This window comes from Copidosoma floridanum, unplaced genomic scaffold (genome assembly GCF_036245765.1).
Source record: "Copidosoma floridanum isolate Cflo_tuat_1 unplaced genomic scaffold, Cflo_Japanese_pri ptg000019l, whole genome shotgun sequence".
Classification (NCBI taxonomy): Eukaryota; Metazoa; Arthropoda; class Insecta; order Hymenoptera; family Encyrtidae; genus Copidosoma; species Copidosoma floridanum.
In genome coordinates, this window is record NW_028321896.1 from 17464335 (window position 1) to 17485939 (window position 21605).

The 21605-nt window shown below is 41.6% G+C and overlaps 1 protein-coding gene across 1 annotated transcript in view; it reads right to left on the reverse strand.

The window, feature by feature from the left end:
- Positions 1 to 21605, reverse strand: part of Dscam3 (Down syndrome cell adhesion molecule 3) — a 117659-nt gene that overhangs the window by 48603 nt on the left and 47451 nt on the right. Inside the window, exon 3 of the mRNA XM_089592983.1 lies at positions 12789 to 12877. Within this exon, the coding sequence (XP_089449109.1) occupies positions 12789 to 12877 (89 nt within the window). The remainder of the gene's footprint in view (positions 1 to 12788; positions 12878 to 21605) is intronic.

The window sequence follows — 21605 nt, forward strand, 5'->3', positions numbered from 1 at the left end:
TTTTTTTTTTTTTTTTTTTTTTTTTTTTTTGAGAAGAGAGACGCGTATTTTTTTCCTTCATTCAACGTTGGATCAACGCAAGGAAGATGTATATCTCTGTATTTTGCTCCGAAAAAAGAAATATATACAGCCGGGGCGCTCCTGACATAACGAAAGATTAATGAAGGGGAGAGAAGCGAATTCGAGAGATTAATCGTTCTGTTAATTAAAATTTAATACGCTGTACCGTGTACGCGCGAAATCAGCCCAACCCCCCACTTCCAAAGGACCATTCGATCGATCATTCGAGGGGAGGAGGGAAGAAACCCACCGGTGACATTGTCTTTTCAAAATCTCTAGTAACATCCATAACCATCAAGCTCCGTGTGTAGCGCAGCACCGATTTAACGCGCATCACGATTATCCTACTAATTGCCATCGGTCGGGAGTTGAATATACACCACCCCCTTATCGTTCCGACCAAGTGCTGCACCGATACCACAAAGACAACACTCCTCCGCATGAATGGCATCCCGAGATCTGTATGTTAGAGCGTACCCAACGATAATTCGGCTCCTCGCACGTGCGAGCAGCTGGTATACCCGCGCAGATGTTAATCTACCCCTCGCGGTCGAGGGGTGAACCGAGAAAGAATAAGCAAGGGGCCTGCCGATAACGGCGAAACGAATCGAGCGGGGCTAACAAGCCAAGTGCGTCGGCGATAAGCAAAGGGGGTGGGGTGGGGGTGGACAATGGGGTATTTATTAAAACAATGCCAGGGCAGAAAACAATGATTGCTGCTCTTCGAAAATCACCGACTGGGGAACAATGCGGGTGATATCTCTTTGGTCTCGGTTCGTGATCGGTATCGACGTCCTTCCATCGCTCGGGCTTGGTTGATTGTTTGGTACATACGCGTCGATTCTGTATTTGTCTTTTTTTTGTTTTTTTGTTCTCTATGTTGCAACACTGCACGGCAGGTGAATGCGGGACGGATCGTTACGTGATCGATGGAACAGTCGAAGGACGACAGAGACCGCGTAATTGCAAATGGGACAGGATAGACCGTCTAGGTGGAGTCGACAGTGTCTGACGAGATGTGCGTGGCTTTTTTTGCGCGTTGCATTACGCCGGAGGGGAAAAATAGAGCCGCGTTGGTGCGAGGACGTAATCATCGTGTAGGAGCATTAGAGTATATTGGGTGCGGTGTTGGTGTGCGACGGTATATATATATGTGTAGTCCGCTTCGACTGTGTGGGAGTGGGTGACAGAAATGAATGGGGGGGGGGACCATGCGGTGAATGGATGTTTGATCACTGCCTGATTGAGCTCTGGGTAATTAGGAGCGAGAGCTGGTGTGTTTCCCTTGTATGTATACCGGGATGGATGTCTTTTGCTTGCAAAGAAAATTCTCTATTTTCGATTTCTTTTTTGCTCACCGGAGAATTATCACCAAGGGAAAAGTGTGTCGGTGTTCTAATCTCAAAATATTTTTTGTACAAGTAAGAGTAACATTTATTGAACCACGTGGTGTAAAAACATGTGGTTTCAAACAATTTATTTTACAGAGTATGCAAAAGCGTACAAGTATACAGATCGGCTTACAAAAGTAAATTAACATTTGAGATTGAGAAAATAATAACTGAGGAGTAGAGAAATAAAATACAACTTCAATAATAAGCAAGACCGAAGCACCCGCAGAGAGCCAATAAAACAATGGTAGACTTTTATTATGAAAAAAAAAGAAACGTTTCATGCAAGCACAGTAGGGTTTTGATTGTCAAAGATGAATCAAAACCGGTATCGTTGGAGACCGCGGTAATTATACCAATGGAAAAAAAAGGTCCCCCACCACGCGCGAACGTACTCATTCATCGCGAACAATAGCGAATCACGGCACCAACAGAGTCCCGTGCTGCTTGTCCCGCGATAAATCGAATCGAGAGGTACTTTTGAGCCCAGCTGCGCGTGTATTGGTATGTTTGTGTACAACGTACCTACACGTGGCACAAAAGAATCGAGATGACAATAATCCCGAGCCTCCTCGCGACTCATTTCTCAATCAATAGGCTTCTGTCTCAATTAGAAAGACCCCCCGGTCTATATGCACGGTAGAAACGTGGAAAGGAAAAATAATAAGTTGGACTCGAATGGCAAAGGAGCCAGAGTCGCGTGGAAGGGCTCAAAGGGTGCCATTATCATACGCCCTGTGTATATATGTATAGGTACAGGATGGAGGAGAAAAGTCGGCGCGAGTTTGTGACGGACGGACTTTACTTCTTTCTACCCCTTGCGGGAGTCAAATATTTACGCCCAAAAGGTCGGAGAGCCGCGAGACCCGGTAATAAGTTCCCCCCTCTACCGTGCCTTTTCTTCTTCTTCCTCCAAACGTCCTTCACTTTTTTTTTTTTATGCTTTTTTCCCCCATTCCTCGAGCTTTGCTCGTGCTTATTTGCACATTCTCTCTTTCGACGGCTGGCCTTGCGCGTATACGCGTCTTTGTACAAACGCGGGTCTTAATCGCTACTCACGAGCTCCGTTTAACTACTCTCGTCTACTCGTTTTTTACGTATCCATCCCCCGACTATCGTACAAATATTACAACAATCGCCGCAGGCTCGGAATGGTAATATTTCAACTGTCTCGTGTAAAAACTTTTTTTTTTTTTTTTTTCAACTGTTACGTATACTTTTTTGCACTGTTAGGCAAGTAAAATTTTATTTTTGTAAAAAACTCCAGATGATTCGTACCGCAAGTACAGTCCAAAACTACGTCGAGCGCCACAGCAGTGAAAAGATATACCATAAATGTGTACTTGTAGTCCAGCAAAGCAGTTTGTTGGGGGGGCCTGCAATCAAAGCACCGCTGTGTACAGGGGCCGATTATACGGTTAATTCGAGAAAGCGTCGGGTGGGGGTGGCCTCTCGCCTCGTCAATTTCGTCCCGAAAGAGGATCCCGTTAACGAGGTCGCAAAAAATATCCGAGGTAGAGGGCCTCTACACACACAAGGCCAGAGTTGCCAGTGCGCCCTATATACATCCCGAGAGTCGTTAGACGTCATTAGGAGGTGGGAGAGCCGCGGATCGTGTACCTATACGTAACGCGTAAAAGTCCCCGGATGGGATTGGCCGGGTTTTAATGAGCTTTTAATTCGCCTCGTCTACGGCTCTCGCCCTCGAAGCGGAATATCGATTGGAAATTAAATAAGTCGCGCTCGAAAGAAATGTATAATCCATCGCGGCCGCGGGTGTGGAGAGACCAGTGAAGGCGCGGTGGGGTCGCTGGATATTCGCCGATGGGACGCGTAACGAGCGGCTCTCCTTTTTCTCCATGGATGTAATTTTCAATTAAAATGCTAAACTTTCGGGGGCTAATTTTCTTATTCGTTCCACCGAACGGAGGTATGGCATTGCCGAGGAGAGCGGAATATTTTGCAGTAAGACACGCGGTGGTTTTTTCGATGGAGGTAATATAACCCCCCGTACGAAACTAAGAGCTGGATAAATATTTCATCGAGTCCAAAGAAGGGGTGTGTACTTGTTCCTCTGCCCCGTAGCTTATTAAAGTAATTTTACAGGGGCCAAAACGGTGTGGTCTCGCGGGAATAGCGCGAGCAAATACGCTGCGGTTAAAGAATCGTCGATTACGTTGATTAAACGAGGAAAAAGTTTCATTTGCATCCCCTTGATTTTTCCTTCACCATTGGCACGAGCACGTTGTACTTTCAGCCAAGAGAATCGCTGTATTTATATGTAATCGTCAAAAGAGCTTTATGCGCTCATACGAAGCAAACTGAATAGAGATGGTGGAGTCAAACGTGCGGGCGAACGATATATATACCGTATAGTCGAGCGTATCGCACATATTTACGCGCGCGAATACAAACAGGCGAGAGTCGCGCGCAAAAATGAGTATATATGACAAAGGGGGTAGTGAAAGAGGAGGAGTGCCGTCACTGCAGGGGGAGAAGAGCGACACTGAAGAGGTCTTTGAGCTCGTACAGCCTGCTAATTAAATAGAAAAAAAGCCTCTCTTGTCCCCTTCGTGTATTCTTCTCTCGAGCCTTGGTTATTCTTTCGGGGTGTCGGCCCACGGGCAAACTCGTCTCTGGAGTGAATCTCTCCTCCCTGTCTTGCTCTCGGCTCGCCCTTTCTCCCACACGCCAGGCTTTCCAAGTCCACCTGCAGCATTTTCGCGCCTCTTTCTACCCCCTTCCGCCCCTTTTTTTTGTACTGGTGCGAAAATTCCGAGCGTATACCCGCAGGCGAGCGATGAATTAAAGAAGAAAAAAAACAAACATATTTCTCCTACATACATATATAAATAGTCTGAGCTATTGGCGTGACAAACAATATATGTGCGTGTGCAGAGGATAAAACAACGAGACAAAGTGACAATTTGGTATACCCAACAGTATTGCATAATACGAGAAAATCGTGCGAAAGCTCGGCTCACGCGCATTAGCTAAACATTTCACGCGCTTCCCCCGACACGAGCTGATGACGCGCTTATCCGCGAGCAAACACGCGCGGCCCAACGAGCACACATACACCCGCTGCACAAATAATTCACGGGAATCGCGTGTAGCCGAGTGCCCCGGTTGTATTAATTAATCCCGAGACTGCAGTGCTGCAGTGTGTACGTATACATATATGTGATAGTCCGAGTTCGCGCGGATGAGCCCTGAAAACGTCAAAATTAAATCCATCTAAATTTTTCCTCTGCAACCCTCCCCCCACGTGGCGGATATCGGAACAACTGGGGCTAGCAGCGGAGAGCAAAGGGGAGCATTGGGGGGGGGGAAGGGCTCTCAGGATCAAGTCCGTCATTCCGCGCGCGCGACTCTAAGCCGATTATATCGGGAGCAGAGGAGGCCGAGAGGCGCTTACTCCTCCCCATTGGCGAATTTGATGGAAAATATCTTGTGATAGCCAGGTGGATGCAGGTCTCCTTTGTTTCACTTTTTTTTTCTCCCAAGCGACACAGGAGCTGTATTTTTTTCTGCCCGATCAAGGGCACTTTTGTTCCGAGGGTCGCGCGGTTGAAAAAACTTTTCGGGTAGATCAAAGGGTCATCCCTCGTAACACCGGTTTGCTCGACTCATCGACCCCGCACTACTCGTGTGTATACATATTTTTGTTTACCCCACGCCATCGATCGATCGCGGAGCTTACAGGGCACCAGATCCACGCGTGCCAAATGCGGGCAGCCCTCGGGCTATCAGTTATCAGCCCCGTGTTCTCGGGCTCCGAGCAAGCAAGCTTGCATGAATTAATTCAAAGCCCCCCCCCCAGGTCTGACAGGGATTGGGGGGGAGGGGGTGCCTACACGGCGCGGCGTTTGAATGCTAATGCGCCGCTGCCGCAAGGCACCTCCTTCGGCCTCTTGTCGAGACGTGCACGGTACATCGGTCAAGCTGACTTGGGTGTGAACGAATCGTAATGCTCACTGTTAATCCAACCATTGCCTTCGAGTACACACGTTTGAATCGTGTAGTTTAAACTTTGGTTGCGTCGATCACGAGAAATCAATGTCGAAATGCTGTGCAGTGAAATAAGATTCAACGCTCGTACAAGTGCGTTAAATCAATCACAGAAATGTCTTTACAGTCATCTCATGACCATCGTAGAAGAAGAAGAAAAATGTTTAGTACAATAGAACAGTCGAAATAGTCAATGAAGCATTTGTTGTTGAAACATTTATATCAACACTACTCTACCTATAATTAATTAAAAAAAAAAAAAAAAGCACCAGAAATTTCAACCGCGCGAGCTTTAAACGTGTACTTAAACACGCACTCCTTGGATTTACAGTTGTATGTAATGTATACCACAGTTTGGCGTTGGCCATAAAATTTGCACATAAATAGCCGAAAGAGTTACCCGTTGGCTTGATATTACTCAGCATTAGTCAAATCATTAGCCGTATACGTATACATAATAAATACACCAAGTGGCCGAAAAAGAGGGAAAATAATCCCGAGGCCACCGACTTATCGGCATAAAGCCGGCTCTAAAATATTATCTTAATGGCACCGGCCCGGTATAGCTCCCCGCAAATCCCAACCCCCCCGAAAAACCGCAAACTCCACGCTTACAGCCCTACATGTATACACGGGTCCCGGTGTTTTTCCTCCCAGTTGGCCTAAGAAGAGGAGCGATGGTTCTGCACCCGAGATATCTCGTTTACCGCGAGGAAAAAGCAAGATGCGTTTATAGCGCCGCGTATTTGTGCAGGTGCCTTTGATATACGAGACAGCCGATAATCGAACGTTATTGCGTTACCCGAGCCCTCGTATAACACCGACGCTCTCCACCCAAGGATACGAGTGGTTGTATATAGCACAGGGACACTCGTAAACGGAGCATCTGCCCCGGTGTCGTTAATGTCCTTTTTCACCCCCTTTTCATTATTTTACGACCGTCACGTCGTATGAACTTCCTGCCCGTCGCCTCGTTTCCTGAAGCGTAAACCACGTTACGGCGCTGGACGCTCCCCCTACCCCCGTGATCTCTGACTGGGTATAATACGGGGAGGGTTAATTTCGGATTTTAATTAGCTCCCGGGAACGTGGAGGTTACGCAAAAAGTGCTGACTTGTCGAATTTCGTTTCTTTTCTCCCCCCCCCCGCCAACTTTTCTCACGGGAACGAGGGGGACGAGGGGCGTCGACTCGTGAATTTTTCAGTACTGGGACGGTCCAATCCCGGATTAGCACAGATTCATAATCACTTTCCATCCCCCATTTCTCTCTCCATAGTAATAATCAATGATGTTTATGAGCAAAAACAAATACTCGTCCCCAATATCTGGTGTGGAGCGTAAAACAAGCAAACTGCCGATGTTGAGTAGTACGAGTCAGGGTTCGGTCAGACATTGGCTCCGTTTACGCGACGCGTCGTTCGATTATGGCGCAAGGTATACATACAAATCGTGCAGCGTCTAGTTTCTATGTAATTCTAAGGTGCGCGTGAGTATACTTTGACGAGGAAAAAAGAAAAAAGAAAAAAAAAAAAAAACACGAATGGCAGGAGAGATGTATTGGTAGAGGAAAACAGTCAGTGGGGTTTTTCTCGAGTCGTCTCGGCCTCGATTTGTATTCCGTGTCTTTTTTTCCTTTCCCCCTCGCTCCTCTTTTTCCCCATACCTCGTCCGTCTCGCTTTTTTCCTATTGGCTGGCTCCCTCCGTCCCTCGTTTTCCGATTCACTTTGACTCGCGTCTGCCTTTCCGGTGTCTGAAGATTGCTCTAGAGGGCAATCGGCTTTCCATTAATTATTAAAATCGAACGATACACATGAAGGTACGAGCGTGACGTCAGTCTGGGGCATTGTTGTCACTCCCGAGTCCCCGGCGTCTCCGTTACTTCTCCATCTGATCAGAAAAAAAAAAAAAAACAACCCCCCGTGTCACCGTCGATGCAACCTCGCTGCGTACGTCAGTCTCTCGGTCAGACTCGTCGCGTCGATATACTACGCTCCCTCGCGGTGGCACATCACACGGGAGGGACGCTCTTCGCCTCGTCGCACTCCCGGAATTTTCATTTCTCATCCCCCGCCCTATCTTTCTCTCTGATGCTTTGTCTGGGGCAGCTCCGACACAGCGACGAGCTTTCTTTTGAAGCTCCTCTCCCGGCGCCCTGCTCTCCACGCTATGCGTACTTTTTTCGCGTACTTTTTAATTTGTCAGGAGTAATATACACACGCTGTACCTACGGCTATTTTTTTCTCCGCATCATACGACTCCTTTTGACGCCACCCCACATTGACACGCGCCGGCTTTTGGGATGGAATTTAAGAAAGGGACTCCGTATCGACGACACTTTTTCACGGAAAAACCATTTCTGTCGTGCATGGCTTTGTTTCCATTTCCACCGTCTATCTACTATTGATTTTGCGTTATCACGCGACGCGATACACATCGCTGGTGAAACTTTGTTCATAATTCACGTCAAAGCCCATGCACCCGATGACGTTACACCGTGCCACGTCATTTTACGATTGAACATCCCTCAAATTGAAATGTTATATTGGAAAAAAACCCTCGCGATTTTGTGGCGTCACCCCGTGTACAATCGCGTATATATACGAATCCGTAAGCCGCGCGCGCGCGAAGAAAGGCCCTTCGCCTCTTCCTTTCCATTTCCTCGTGGATCTCTCCATATCCATCATCGTCCTTTCCGCGCGACCCCCATTCGTCCTCGAATGAATAGAACCGCGCGAGCGGGGATTTGCATCGATTCGCCTCGTATACGCTGTGGAAAAAAAGTTCGGTCGGGGGGTGGATATAGGAAAGGGCGAGTCGATGAGGAATCGTGGCGATGCGTCTCCCCCGCGCGGCATGAAAAAATCAACGCGTATGTATACGTACGTATTTTCTCTGCCGAGCGAGGGCCGGGCGTACGGGGACAAGCGCACAAAGGAACTGGAAAGAGAGGGAGGGGGAGTGTGTGTAGCTCCGTGTCGCGATACCACTCCATCGGGCCAGAAATCGATAGAGGGACACACACACGTGCTGCTGTACCGGACCACCCCCCCGCTCGGATGTACCCGATGTGGCTCCGTGGCATCCGAGGAGTTGGACCACCACGGCTTCCGTCCTTCCTGTTGTGCGGCTTTGGCTTTCCGTCCTCCGTGCACGTATCCCTTATGGCTCGTGTGTTCCTCCACTGACTGTACTCTCCCACCGTTGCGAAGCTGTAGGAAGTTGTTTTCTCTGAAAAGTCATTTCTTCCATCGCGGCGAAAAAAAAAGCAGGGAGCCACGGCGCTCTAGAAATTAAACTCGCATGACAACTGTATTTACTCTGCGATTACGAGCTGCGCGTAAAAACACTTTCGCGAGCCTCCCCCCCCCCACCGGGAATCATCCCTCTCCGAATCGAAGTTTTCGCAGGGAGGGAGCAAAAGCACCGGCCGGGGGAGAAAAAACACCGAACTGGAGGCAGTTCCGAGTGTTTGCGGGAGGTAAACAAGGATTTTTCGCCCGGGCGAGAGAAACGAAGGGTTGGGGGGGGGGAGTCGTGCTGATTGGAAATGAGAGTTACAGAGGGCTGCTGCCGGCGATGTTGGCAGAGTGCTCGTGATCGATTACTCGTCATCCCCGCTGTCCCGAGCCTCTTCTCCTCCCGTTATCTGCCCCCCACCCCCCTGCGGAAACGAGCCCAGCGCGCGGGGTTGTGTTTTTTTTAGCTCACCTCTCTCGCGCGCTCCGACGCCTCCGTTCGGTCGTTTCGCGAGCTGTAGCCATGTGTGTGTGTACGGTTCTCTGTCAACGGAGAGGAACAGGAAAGGGTGATAATAGTCACCTACGTATTTTTACGCTGCGCGTACGTACACCTTATCAGCGACACGCGTGTGTTTACGAAAGCAAAATAAAAAAAAATTTTTAAAAATGTTTTTTTGTCAGCGAATTGGGTGGGAGGCTCTATGCTCGTCGAGGAATCAAATGTGGTTTTTGATGCCGGGAAACATGTATACATGTGCATTGGAAAAGGGCATTGACGCGTGCGTGTAGGGGCGTTGGCCTACTTTTTTTTCGGTTGGGTCCTTTATTTCCGTTGGGGGATTTTTTTTCCCCCCGTGTTTCGTCGCGTTGTGATTTTTCGATGAATATATGGGACGCAATAGAGCTGGAAATTAAATTTTCGAGAGCAATATGCGTCACACGGGCCGTACGGATTCCGCTGTGATAGTAATTACTGGAGGGAGAGCAATATGCATCGCATTGTGCACGTGCGTATCACGCGAGTCTTGAAGCCGTTCCGAGGCGAGCTTTCAACGATGACTTGGTTGCAGTGCAGAGGCTGTCAATCGCCCGAGGGATATTACGTTGGCCGGCAATGGCGTGCGCTAATGAACAGGTATAAGGGGGGGGGGGAGGGATCAGGGGGAATCGAACTACTAGACCATATTGAATTTTGGTGGGGTTCCGTTGGAATTGTTGTGGGTGTAACATGATTTCGGGGGACGGGTTTTTTTTTTTTTTTTCAAGTGCGAGTGTTTTTAATTGTATTGGATGATTTTTGTGTGTTTATACGTGAAACTGAGATCGTTTTGAGGAGGTTTTGAAGAAAAAGTTTTCTATATTTAGACATTTTACGAGGAGATTTTTCAGAACGAAAAGAAAAGATAGTGCAATGAAATGCAAAAGCTTTATTTCCCTACAATTGCGTGATTCATAAATTGGTGAAATTTTTTTTTTTTTTTTCGTAATTAGGTGATGTGACATTAAAAATTATATTTTTTTACATTCATCACGTAGTATCATTGAAAAAATTGTACATATAGCTTTTGCGCTTCATTTCATGTATTTTTCATCGCTAACAAAAAATTATTCATCCATTCGACTTTGACTATAGAAATGAAACATCTATTAGAATACTTGGTAATTTCATGTAGTTGTCATTTCTTTAAATGCTATAAATTTTTAATAATCGAAAAAGCGGACATCGGGGATAGTAAGTCCTATTGGATTTGTCACACTTTACTACTGAAGTTTTAAAGTGTCCTGTATGAGCCACTCCTTTTAAACTTTCCATACATGACTTTATAGATTGGTTGGTAGAGAGACATTTTCATCCTTACTCTACACTCGAAATGAAGCGTCGTCTTGGACGCTTCGTATCTCGGTCTTCTCTATCTAAAGTAGTGAGCTAAGCGAGGGGCTTAAAAGCCAGTACAAATAATAATACAAACGAATAACTGAAAAACAGCCTAGGTTGGAGTACCTTTTTTATTTTTTTTATTTTTATATTATAATCAATTCATCCGTACTTCACAAACATTCGCAAAACACAACTGTACAGAGAAATAAAGAGAACTGAGGACAAATCTTGAACGCATGAATGTCAAATTTTGTAAAAAGCTGTATGTTAAAAAGTAAAGTGTAACACCTGACCATACGTTACTGATGATCGAGATTTTTTGTGATATCGTATAGCCTCAGACTTGTTTCAGCTAAAATCATCATTTTCCTTGACTAATCAGCGATTCTTCCGGACTAAAAAAATTTTTTAATTCCATCTGTGAAATCAATGGTACAAGAACAAAAATTGAATCACCACATCGCTAGTCGATTGGGTAGTTGGACGATGTATATTTTTTTTTGTCCTCATACACACAGCGAGACTGCGGCGTATAGGTGCATTTCGATTGCTGCCAATTTTCCATTGTCGCTATTGGCAAGTCTCCATACATATTTTTCTAGCCTCACTCCACTTCGTATATATATATATATATACAGTAGCATTGGCTAGTGCCATCAAGGAATCCCATGGTAGTTTGGCGCTGAGCGAGAAGTAGAAAAAAAAAAAAAAAAAAAAAAACGAACGAAGGGTAAGCGCGAAAATGCATGGGAATGCTAACAGTGTGAGGTGTGAGTTGATGGGGAGAGGGCAGTTGTTGGCCGGGGGAAAAAAAATAGTGCGAGGCGTCGATGAATCCGACGTTGCCAAGGGTACCTATATACATACGTATACGCGCAAGGAGGAAAAGATTCGATTTCCCGTGGATGTTGTACGTGGCGGCTGCTCTTGTTTGCTTGCCCTTCGTATATATACCTATGCGCACTGCCTTCATTTTTCTTTGAGAAAGTACGAATGGACAGACGGAGTTGGCGAGAGTAAACTTTGCGATTTTCGCGGCGAAGGAAACATTTCCTCGGCTCGGCTGAGTGATTTCCACCCCCTCCTCTTCCATCGCCGCTTTTCCACGCTTCTTTTTTTCCCCTTGCACATCAGGGTGCTTCCTCTCTTCGCATCACTACGTTGATATTTTTTTTTTTTTTTTTTTTTTTTTTTTTAATTTATCATGATACGGTTGCGCATCTCTTCGGGGAAGAAACGCATTATCGAGTGGATGACAAGTAACGCGCATTGTGCGGTGGATGGAATATTTTCTACTACTTGATGTGGCTGCATCGATTTTCCATCGGGAATTTTTGCGATGTCGGGTGTATATTGTACATACGTGTATCACCGGGTACACATATGCGCGCTTGTGTGGGTCTTTTGTAAAAAAAGTTTAATTTGTATTAAGTCCTAAATAAAAATATAATCATCTTGTTTCGAGCACAATGCGTCATAAACGACTCACGCAAGGCCAAATTTAAAAAAAATCTATATCCATGTACCTAATCTACTATAGATACATTATATATTAAAATTTTCACATATCTCAAGGTAGTCATTGATAATAATGCATTGTAGTTGGACTAAAAAAATCGTTTTGTTTTTATCAAGTCGTTAGTTGATGACTTCTTTATTAGTTTCTATTTGAAGTTACAACTTCGATCTATTTTTACCGTGTAATACGTTTAACATATTTAGGTATAAATTTAGCTTAAATATTATCTATTAGTGTTTGAGTTTTTTTTCCATATCTCAACATGGCTACCAACATTTGATTTAACTAGGCTACGATTGAAGTCAAAATATTCCTCATATAGCTCATAAATTAAATTTTCAGTCCAATAAATATTGATCAACTTTTTTTGATAACCACATCACTAATATTAGGTAAAGAATCGAATGATAATAGTTACTGTATGAAACTATGCGTTACTTTTCTACGTAGTCTTGCGAAAAAGTCCGGCAAACGTGTAAGAGGCGGTTGATTGAACTAATTAATGCTACCCAAAATAGCTATATATTCTTAATTGAAAATTTTTGATCACCAGTGAAAGTAACAAAAATGGCCATTTTTGTCGATAAATCGGTGTAACCCGCATGGAAACGGTAAAATAAGGAAAAACGGGGCAGAGGCGCAATTTTAAAAAATCCGTATTATAAAAACTACTAAAGCAAAACTTACCGATCAGTAGGATCAGCGGGAGCAGACAGCTCGGATCCATCCTCTCGTGCGAGTCGGGGCTCAGCGCATCATTGGAGAAACTTTGGCTCCTGAAACGGAAAGAAAACGTCTCACGTTAAACACTGGATTCCATGACTCGCAACTTGAAGGAAGCACTTTACTCTCGAGGTCTATTTTGTATTATACCACACCAAAAGCTATAGCGTACGTTACGGGAGTCTCCGTATTGTCCCTTTTTTGATCACGTATCCAAAAAAATTTTTGGAACGAAAAAAAAAAAAAGTAAGATTACCTCCGTGTTTACCCGCAGACACGCCATCCCCCACGCTGGAGTCCTCGATTGGCTACCCATGCATGCATTATTCGCGCGTTGCCTTCTCCCTCGAGTTGGTCCGCCCTTTCCGTCGCTCCTAATGAGATGCGTGAGAATTTTTGCCGTGCCATCTCTATACCCATACACGTGCAACACCAAGGGTCGGTAAGTTTGTTTTAAAAACGAGGAGGAGGACTACTGTTTAACTTGCCCTCATTATCGCTGCATTTTAAATGTCGCTTCAAACGGCTTTTCGACACCAGTGCAGCCCTAACGATGACCTCTCTCTCTCTCCTCGGCGATTACAGCGAAACAGCGACTCCATCCTCGTAGTCGACATGGAGCTAGGAAACTCCGAGTTTTACAATGTTTTTATGAAAATACTGTGTTGCCGTTTCTCCATTATATTATTAAAAAAAAAAATTAAATTTAACTCGTCTCGGGATATTTCGCGGCTATGGAGTGCAGTTGGCATCGCGTCACTTTCGTGTGCATATCCACAAATACCTAGCGTTGTTTACGGAAACGCAACGCGCGTTTCTTGAGAACAATAGCGTTTGCCTTGATTAAAGGGTACAATACACGGCTCGATTACCCGTTTCAAATTGAATAACGTTATTGTATATCATTAGCCACCACCTCTACACCCCCAATCCCAATTATCCCATCATTTATCAATATTGAATTACATATACGTTAATTAATTGTTATACTCCGATAAAACTGCTGTACGTACTTCATTATACTTGCATTTTATACATTCAACCCGTGCAGGTACACAAATTAATTTCGCACAAAGCCCTACGCAGGTATACATACGTATATACACAATATCAGATCCCTCTTCGTCGTCGCGCAATAACTCGGTTTACGCAACGCACCATTGTTCCGCGGCTCTCAACAACACCGACGACGTACAGCGTTCGCGTGTAATTTTTCACCTAATAATGAAAAACAAGCAAACAATGAGCATTGTTGCAGCCCTCTCCGTATATACAACGGCAACGATTGATTATTCACCATTCGATTTGCCGAGCATGGAAAACAAAACAAAACAAAAAAAATCCGAAGACCCGGGCTCCAACGATTATTGTGTTCGCTTCGAGAACTAATAACCCACGGCCTCAGATACACATATATGTGCAGGTATATTTATGCATACACCAGTAGCTGTGTAATATCCCCCGACAATGTAAGATTTGCATAATCGGGAGCTATAATTCTCGCGGAATCAAAGCGCTCCCTCTTGTATACACACGGCTCATAATGCGCCCATAATTATATCATTGCTATCTTTGCACGTGTACGCGTGGTGTATACGTGAAATATAGATGTGCACTTTGGACTCGGGCATCAGCCTACATCTATATTATCTGCGCTCGCATTGTGTGTGTATAAATGTTAGGGGGAGTCGGAAGCGCTGCGCTGGCCATTTTTCACGACACGGACATCCGTTTCCGGTCCGCGATCCCCGCGAAATATTATACTTGCATATATATACATATATACGTGCACGCGCGGACCCGTGCATTGAGATTCGCGTGAAAATGGGGCCAAGCGAGTTTATATATACGTGTGTGCGTGAAAAAATGAAAACCAACGCGAGCACAGAATAGAAGAAGAGGGGGAGAGGGGATGGGGATCGCAACAGTGGCGGTATCGCGGAGTTGGGTATATTGCGTATCCTTTTGCCGCTGCTCTTGACTTCCGGAGCGCGAGGGAGCGTCTACCCCGAGCTCTAAATAATAAGTATGGATTCTCTTGTTGGCGCGGGGTTCCGCAGTGCTCCCGAGCGTGCCGAGTATTTATAGGAAAACCGGAGGGAGGTTCGCGGATTTTGTATCGATCCTCGGCTTGTGCGCGGAAGAAATCGAGCTGGTGGCACTGCGTAAGCTCTTGAGTAGAATAATACGTAAGGAAAAACGGCTACTTTGTGTTTATGTGGTGTTGACTATTTTTTTTCTTCCCCTTCGCTATGCTGCAGTGTAGTCTCTCAGAAGGATATTGACTCTTGCTCTTTCGTTTATTTTGCAGTTTTAGTTGAGGCACCAGTATTGGTCCTTTTGGACAAACCGTCAAACAAATTTTTCGAACAAAAAATATCGACAGGACAAATAGGATTAACTGATTCGGGTATTGAAAGTTTAAAATTCAACAAAATCAACGGATAATGAGACATTTTGCTAGGAGGAATTCATGAAATACCGTTTCAATTCTTTACTCTATGTACTTTTTTTTTTTTTTTGAATTTTCAGAATAGTTGAATGTCTTGCCGAGATACATTTTTGGAGTATGAAATATATCTATTATCAATATAACCAAATTCCCATACAATTTCAGCTTAAAAAGAATAAAATCATCAAAAAAATTTATAAAGTGTACGCATCTCGACCATCTGCACTATGGACATCTGCATGAAATTGAAAACGTTTTAACCGAATCGAGGTAGCGATCTGTTCGTCAGCTAGTTTGAAAAAAAATCGAGGGGCTACATTCGGCAAGGGTGTAACCAACCAGGATTCCTTGAGACGAAGCAAAAAAGTGCGATTCATCTCATCAAAAAGTTCTACCCAATGTTAGTTCACTTGAGCATCGGTCTAATATGCGTCCGAAGCCAACCACCACACCAAAGGATAAGTCGTTACCACAAAGCTGGGCAAGATTATAAAAAATCGATATACCCTAAGTTGCATTTACCCACAGTTGAAGCTGTTACATTTAAATTATGAACAATTATTACAACAGCTAAATTTCGAATTAATTCTATAAAACGCTAGATCCTGCCTCACCACCGGTATACGCACCGAGTGACTGATAAGCCCCACGCGTCTTAGTAACTGTACATAAAAAAAAATTCTTTATGCATCGCGTCACCTCTAAAAACTTAGAGAAACTTAAAAAAAACAAGGTAATTAAGAAATTTATCAGTTTCGGTGATATGGCATTGTAATTGATTTTTAAAAATCAGTAAGTTTTGTCAGTAACATCACTTAAAATCATGACTCTCAAAATACCTCTGTCATTAAGCACAAAAGAAATACCTGTTATTATCATCACACCTGTACAGAAAAACGTCGACAAAAATATAATTTCTAATACGAGCATACCAGCTTTTCACAGCAGTAAAAACTATTGAAGTTTGCGCATCTAGGATTTACTATTCGTTTGGTATCAAATAATTTTTTGAAATAGTATCAAACTTTCTCCAACAACATACACTAGTTGGACATTTATAGTTTTCGCATGTTTGTTTCACTCAGTATAGTACATTTTAAATTAGTTGAATTTTATACTGACACCAAGTAACACGTATTGTTCGACGAAAAATCAAGAGCCTAAACAGTTTTAAAACAAAATTCAAAGTAAGTAAAAGTACTATACAGAGATAAACTTCTGTTAAATTTTTTAAAGTGTAGAAGTAAATTTTCGACTTTACGGCTCTTTATGCCAAAGTCTACTCACACTTTGACAAGTAGAGGGACGTCGATATAAATCCTGCATTGCTGGATAATACAAATCCGTCTTTCTACATTCCAATCCACTCTAGCCTTTTCTAAATTATTTTCTTACAAAGACTTTGAAAATGTATTCTTTTTTTTTATTTAATAACTTATTATATGGATCCACGAACCTTTACTACATCATATAGGTTTATGAGTGTATATAATAAATCGTACGGAAGGTTATCGAATTTTAGATAGAAGTAATAAATTGATAAAAATGTATGCACTTAATTTTAATACTATTATCAATACAACTAAATTATTTCTTTAAGATTCATTAGATCAAACAAACTTCATTTCTTCATCAAGAATTGATGATAGACTTTAAAATTATTAGTACAATTAGTTAGTAACTCTGTAACAATTATCACAAATAATAAGTTACGATGTTTAATTTTGTTCAACAGAAAAACAACCGAGAAAACAAAGCCCCTTCATTTGCAAGTTGCAGGACAGATATTTCTACGCACACCAAAAATCAACAGCAACAACACCGAAGCCATCACAATTTGATTAAATGGCATCGTTCACAAACATGACCGAGAGTAGTAGTTCTCGCTCTTGCATCATATGCCGTAAAACTTGCGAAGCTAATGACAGTCACAAGATATGCAATCCTTGCCAAATAATTGACGAGTCCTTACGCTGCAAAGTGTGCTTAAAAACATTTATCAGAAAATCCTATCTCACACGGCATCAGAAGATCCATACAGGTGTGAAACCTCACACCTGCAGAATGTGTTTGAAAACGTTTTCCAGAAATGATCATCTTGTAGTGCATGAGAGAATTCACACGAATGAGACACCCCACAGCTGTAAAGTGTGCCTTAAAAGTTTTAAACAAAAATCCCATCTTACAGTGCATGAGAGGATCCACATGAATGTGAAACCCTACAGCTGCAAAGTATGTTTAAAAAGTTTCAAGTGCAAATCCAATCTTAGAAGACATGAGAAGATCCATATGGAAATAAAATCCCATGTGTGTAAAGTATGTTTTCAGACATTTACCATAAAATCTCATCTTACAGTGCATGAGATGATGCATACAGGTGTGAAACCTCACACCTGCAGAATGTGTTTGAAAACCTTTTCCAGAAATGATCATCTTGTAGTGCATGAGAGAATTCACACGAATGAGAAACCCCACAGATGCAAAGTGTGCTCTAAAAGTTTTAAACAAAAATCCCATCTTACAGTGCATGAGAGGATCCACATGAATGTGAAACCCTACAGCTGCAAAGTATGTTTTAAAAGTTTTTTTCAAAACTGTAATCTTACAGTTCATGAGAGGATCCACATGAATGTGAAACCCTACAGCTGCAAAGTGTGTTTACAAAGTTTTAAATACAAGTCCTGTCTGACAAAGCATGAAGGGATCCATGAAGGTGAGAAAGTCTATAGATGCAAAGTGTGCTTTCAAAGTTTTATTCAAAAATGCCATCTTACAGTGCATGAGAAAACCCACATAAATGTGAAATCCCACAGCTGCAAACTATGTTTTAAAAGTTTTAAATACAAATCCAATCTGACGAAGCATGAAGGAATCCATGTAGGTGTGAAAACTTACAGCTGCAAAGTGTGTTTTAAAAGTTTTATGCAGAAACCCCATCTTATAGTACATGAAAGGATCCATACGGGTGTGAAACCCCACAGCTGCAAAGTGTGTTTTAAACATTTTTATGTAAAATCAAATCTTACAGCGCATGAGAAAATTCACACGAATGTGAAACCCTATAGCTGTAAAGTGTGTTTAAAAAGTTTTAGGTACCATTCCAATCTTACAAAGCATGAAAAAATCCATATGGATGTGAAACCCCATAGCTGCGAAGTGTGTTTAAGAACATTTAGTAGAAAATACGATCTTACAGTGCACGAGAAGATTCATACAGGTGTGAAACCCCACAGCTGCAATGTGTGTTTAAAATCATTTACCAGAAAATTCGATCTTACAGTGCACGAGCGAATCCACAGTGGGGAAAGGCCTTACAGCTGTGAGGAGTGTTTAAAAACTTTTTCTAAGAAATGTAATTTAAATAGACACAAGGGTATCGTGCACACCAATCACTGCACCGAGTGTTCATTGACATTCGCCCAAGACAAAGATCTTAAAAATCATCTACGTGACTGTCATTTTTAGTCCATCCAACACCATTATTAGCAGTCTGGATTAATTCAATTGATTAAACCGTTAAATTACAATTTTACAATTTACTCGATTAAAATCACGGATAAAATTTAATGTCTATGTTTTAACTTTCATATGATTTTAAAATTCTTTCAGCTTTCTGTTTATGTGTTGGTCCACTTATCACAACTTGATTCTACATATAAGCGTAGTACGTATGATGATGAGCCGTTTAAATTTGTATATGTTATGTTTATTCACTATTGTATGTATTGAAGGAATTCTAGTAAAGTTTAATCTTGATCTATTTTTTCTTTATTATGACCTTTATTTCAGTATGTTTGGCTGCGGTTATCGAAAGAAGCAGAGTATAGATTGTCCCTGCATTTTAGTTTAAAAATTTATTTTTAGGTATGTCGATAAAAACTTTGGACTTGCAAATGAAATTTCTAAAACACAGTACTTGATGATTTAGTTTATAAAATGTTGTATTCTGGGGTGATGAATCTTCAAATACGGAATCATATATGTACCTTGTACGATGTTGTGTTGAAGAGCTTACATTTGTTTTAAACGTAACTATCTCATTAAATCTTTTGGCCTATCCTCGCCAAAAGCTGTAATACAGATGCAGAATCTATGTCGAGTTATGCTGACACTTGTTTGGTTTGGTTATCTTTTGGTTTTCGTTAAGGCACTCATAGTATTACTAGTCCTTTTTGTCAAACTACAAATAAAACTACATTGCATCCATAGTATAACATATGACGAACATCCAGGTGACAAAATACGGGCCTTCGTGTAAAAAAAATTAGCATGATTTGGATGTTGAAAGTAGTTACATATCTTTCATTATTTTTATCGTTGGCTAATGTATCTTTGGGCCGATTTTATTGGGACCTATCCATGGTTTCACTGTTTTAGTATTTGGTGTTTATGTACGTCTCTTCATTGTTTAGCTGATCATTCGAGTGAACTGTAATGTTGAGACGTGTAAGACCGCGGATTACTAACAAAAAAAAAAAAAAAAAAAAAAAAGAAATGTATCATCAAATTTGCTCGTACGTTGTCTAAGATTATTATTCCCTGTTTTTTACTCATCCGTATCTAAACAGCGGATAATACTTCTGGTAATGAAAAATATTAAAAAATGTACATTTATTTCAAATTTTAGAATATTTTTAGAATTTCAGCTTAAAAAGAGTAGCATCAAAAAATTATTTGTGGTACATAACAAAAACTCTTTATACATCACGTCACCTCTAAAAACTTGGAGGAACTTAAAAAAACTAGGTAATTAAGAAATTTATCAGCTTCGGTGATATGGTAGTGTAATTGATTTTTAAAAATCAGTAAGTTTTGTCAGTAACATCACTTAAAATCATGACTCTCAAAATACCTCTGTCATTAAGCACAAAAGAAATACCTGTTATTATCATCACACCTGTACAGAAAAACGTCGACAAAAATATAATTTCTAATACGAGCATACCAGCTTTTCACAGCAGTAAAAACTATTGAAGCTTACGCATCTAGAATTTACTACTTTTTTGGTTCCAATCTTTGGAAATAGTATCAAGTTTTCTCTAATCATATTTTATAAACAAGTTGTACAATTATAATATTTGCATGTTTATTTAACTATAGTGTGTAGTGTAAAGTGCATTTGATGGTAATCGTTAAATTTTACATTAATACTAAGTAAAGTATATCGCTTGATAAAAAGCATTTACAGTTTAAAAACAAAATTCATTGCAAAATAAGCATAAGTACAACACAGCGATCATCAAGCGTAAAATATCAGGTGAGCTTTTGTATTTTGAGAAAGTGTTTATGTCAGGTCTAGGAACATAGTGTGTAATCTACGTTTTTTATTCAATAATTTAGACAAGTTGAGATATACATTCACTTTAAAAATATATTTCATTTAATTAAATAACTGATAGTATACATTCGCAAATTTATACTGTATCATGCAGGTAAGAGTTATTTTAGCTAAAAGTAATAGATCAATGACAAGTATTGTACTCATTATTAAAACTATCATTTATGTTATTTTATGTAGTTAATTTTTTGTCTCGTTTCATTTAATAGTATTTCTATAGATTTAAAAGTATTTCTAAATTTAGTTCTTGCAAGAGTTATTTGAAACGTAAATTACTCGTTTAAGACTAATACGATTTAATAAGTTTCATTATTTCATCAAAGATTGATGATGGACTTGCAAATTTTCGGTACAATTAGTTAGTACTTTGTAACTATCATCACAAATAACAAGTTACCAATATTTAATTTTTTTCAACAAAAAGTATTAAGAAAACAAAATGCCATAATTTCTAAGTTGCAGAACAAATATTTCAACGCACACCAAAAATCAACAGTAACGGAAACGAAGCAACACTAAGTCAATTAAATGTCATCGCTTACAAACACGGTCGAGAGCATTAGTTCTCGTTCTTGCGTCATATGTCGTAAAACTTGCGAAGCTAATGACAGTCACAAGATATGCAATCCTTGCCAAATGATTGACGAGTCCTTACGCTGCAAAGTGTGCTTCACAACATTTATCAGAAAATCCCATCTCACACAGCGCCAGAAGATCCATACAGGTATAAGAACCCACAGCTGCAAAGTGTGTTTAAAAACATTTGTTAGAAATCATCACCTTGTAGTACATGAGAGAATCCACACAAATGTGAAACCCCACAGCTGTAAAGTGTGCCTTAAAAGTTTTAAACAGAAATCCCATCTTACAGTGCATGAGAGGATCCACATGAATGTGAAACCCTACAGCTGCAAAGTGTGTTTAAATAGTTTCAAGTACAAATCCAATCTTACAAGGCATGAGAGGATCCATACGAGTGTGAAACTCCACA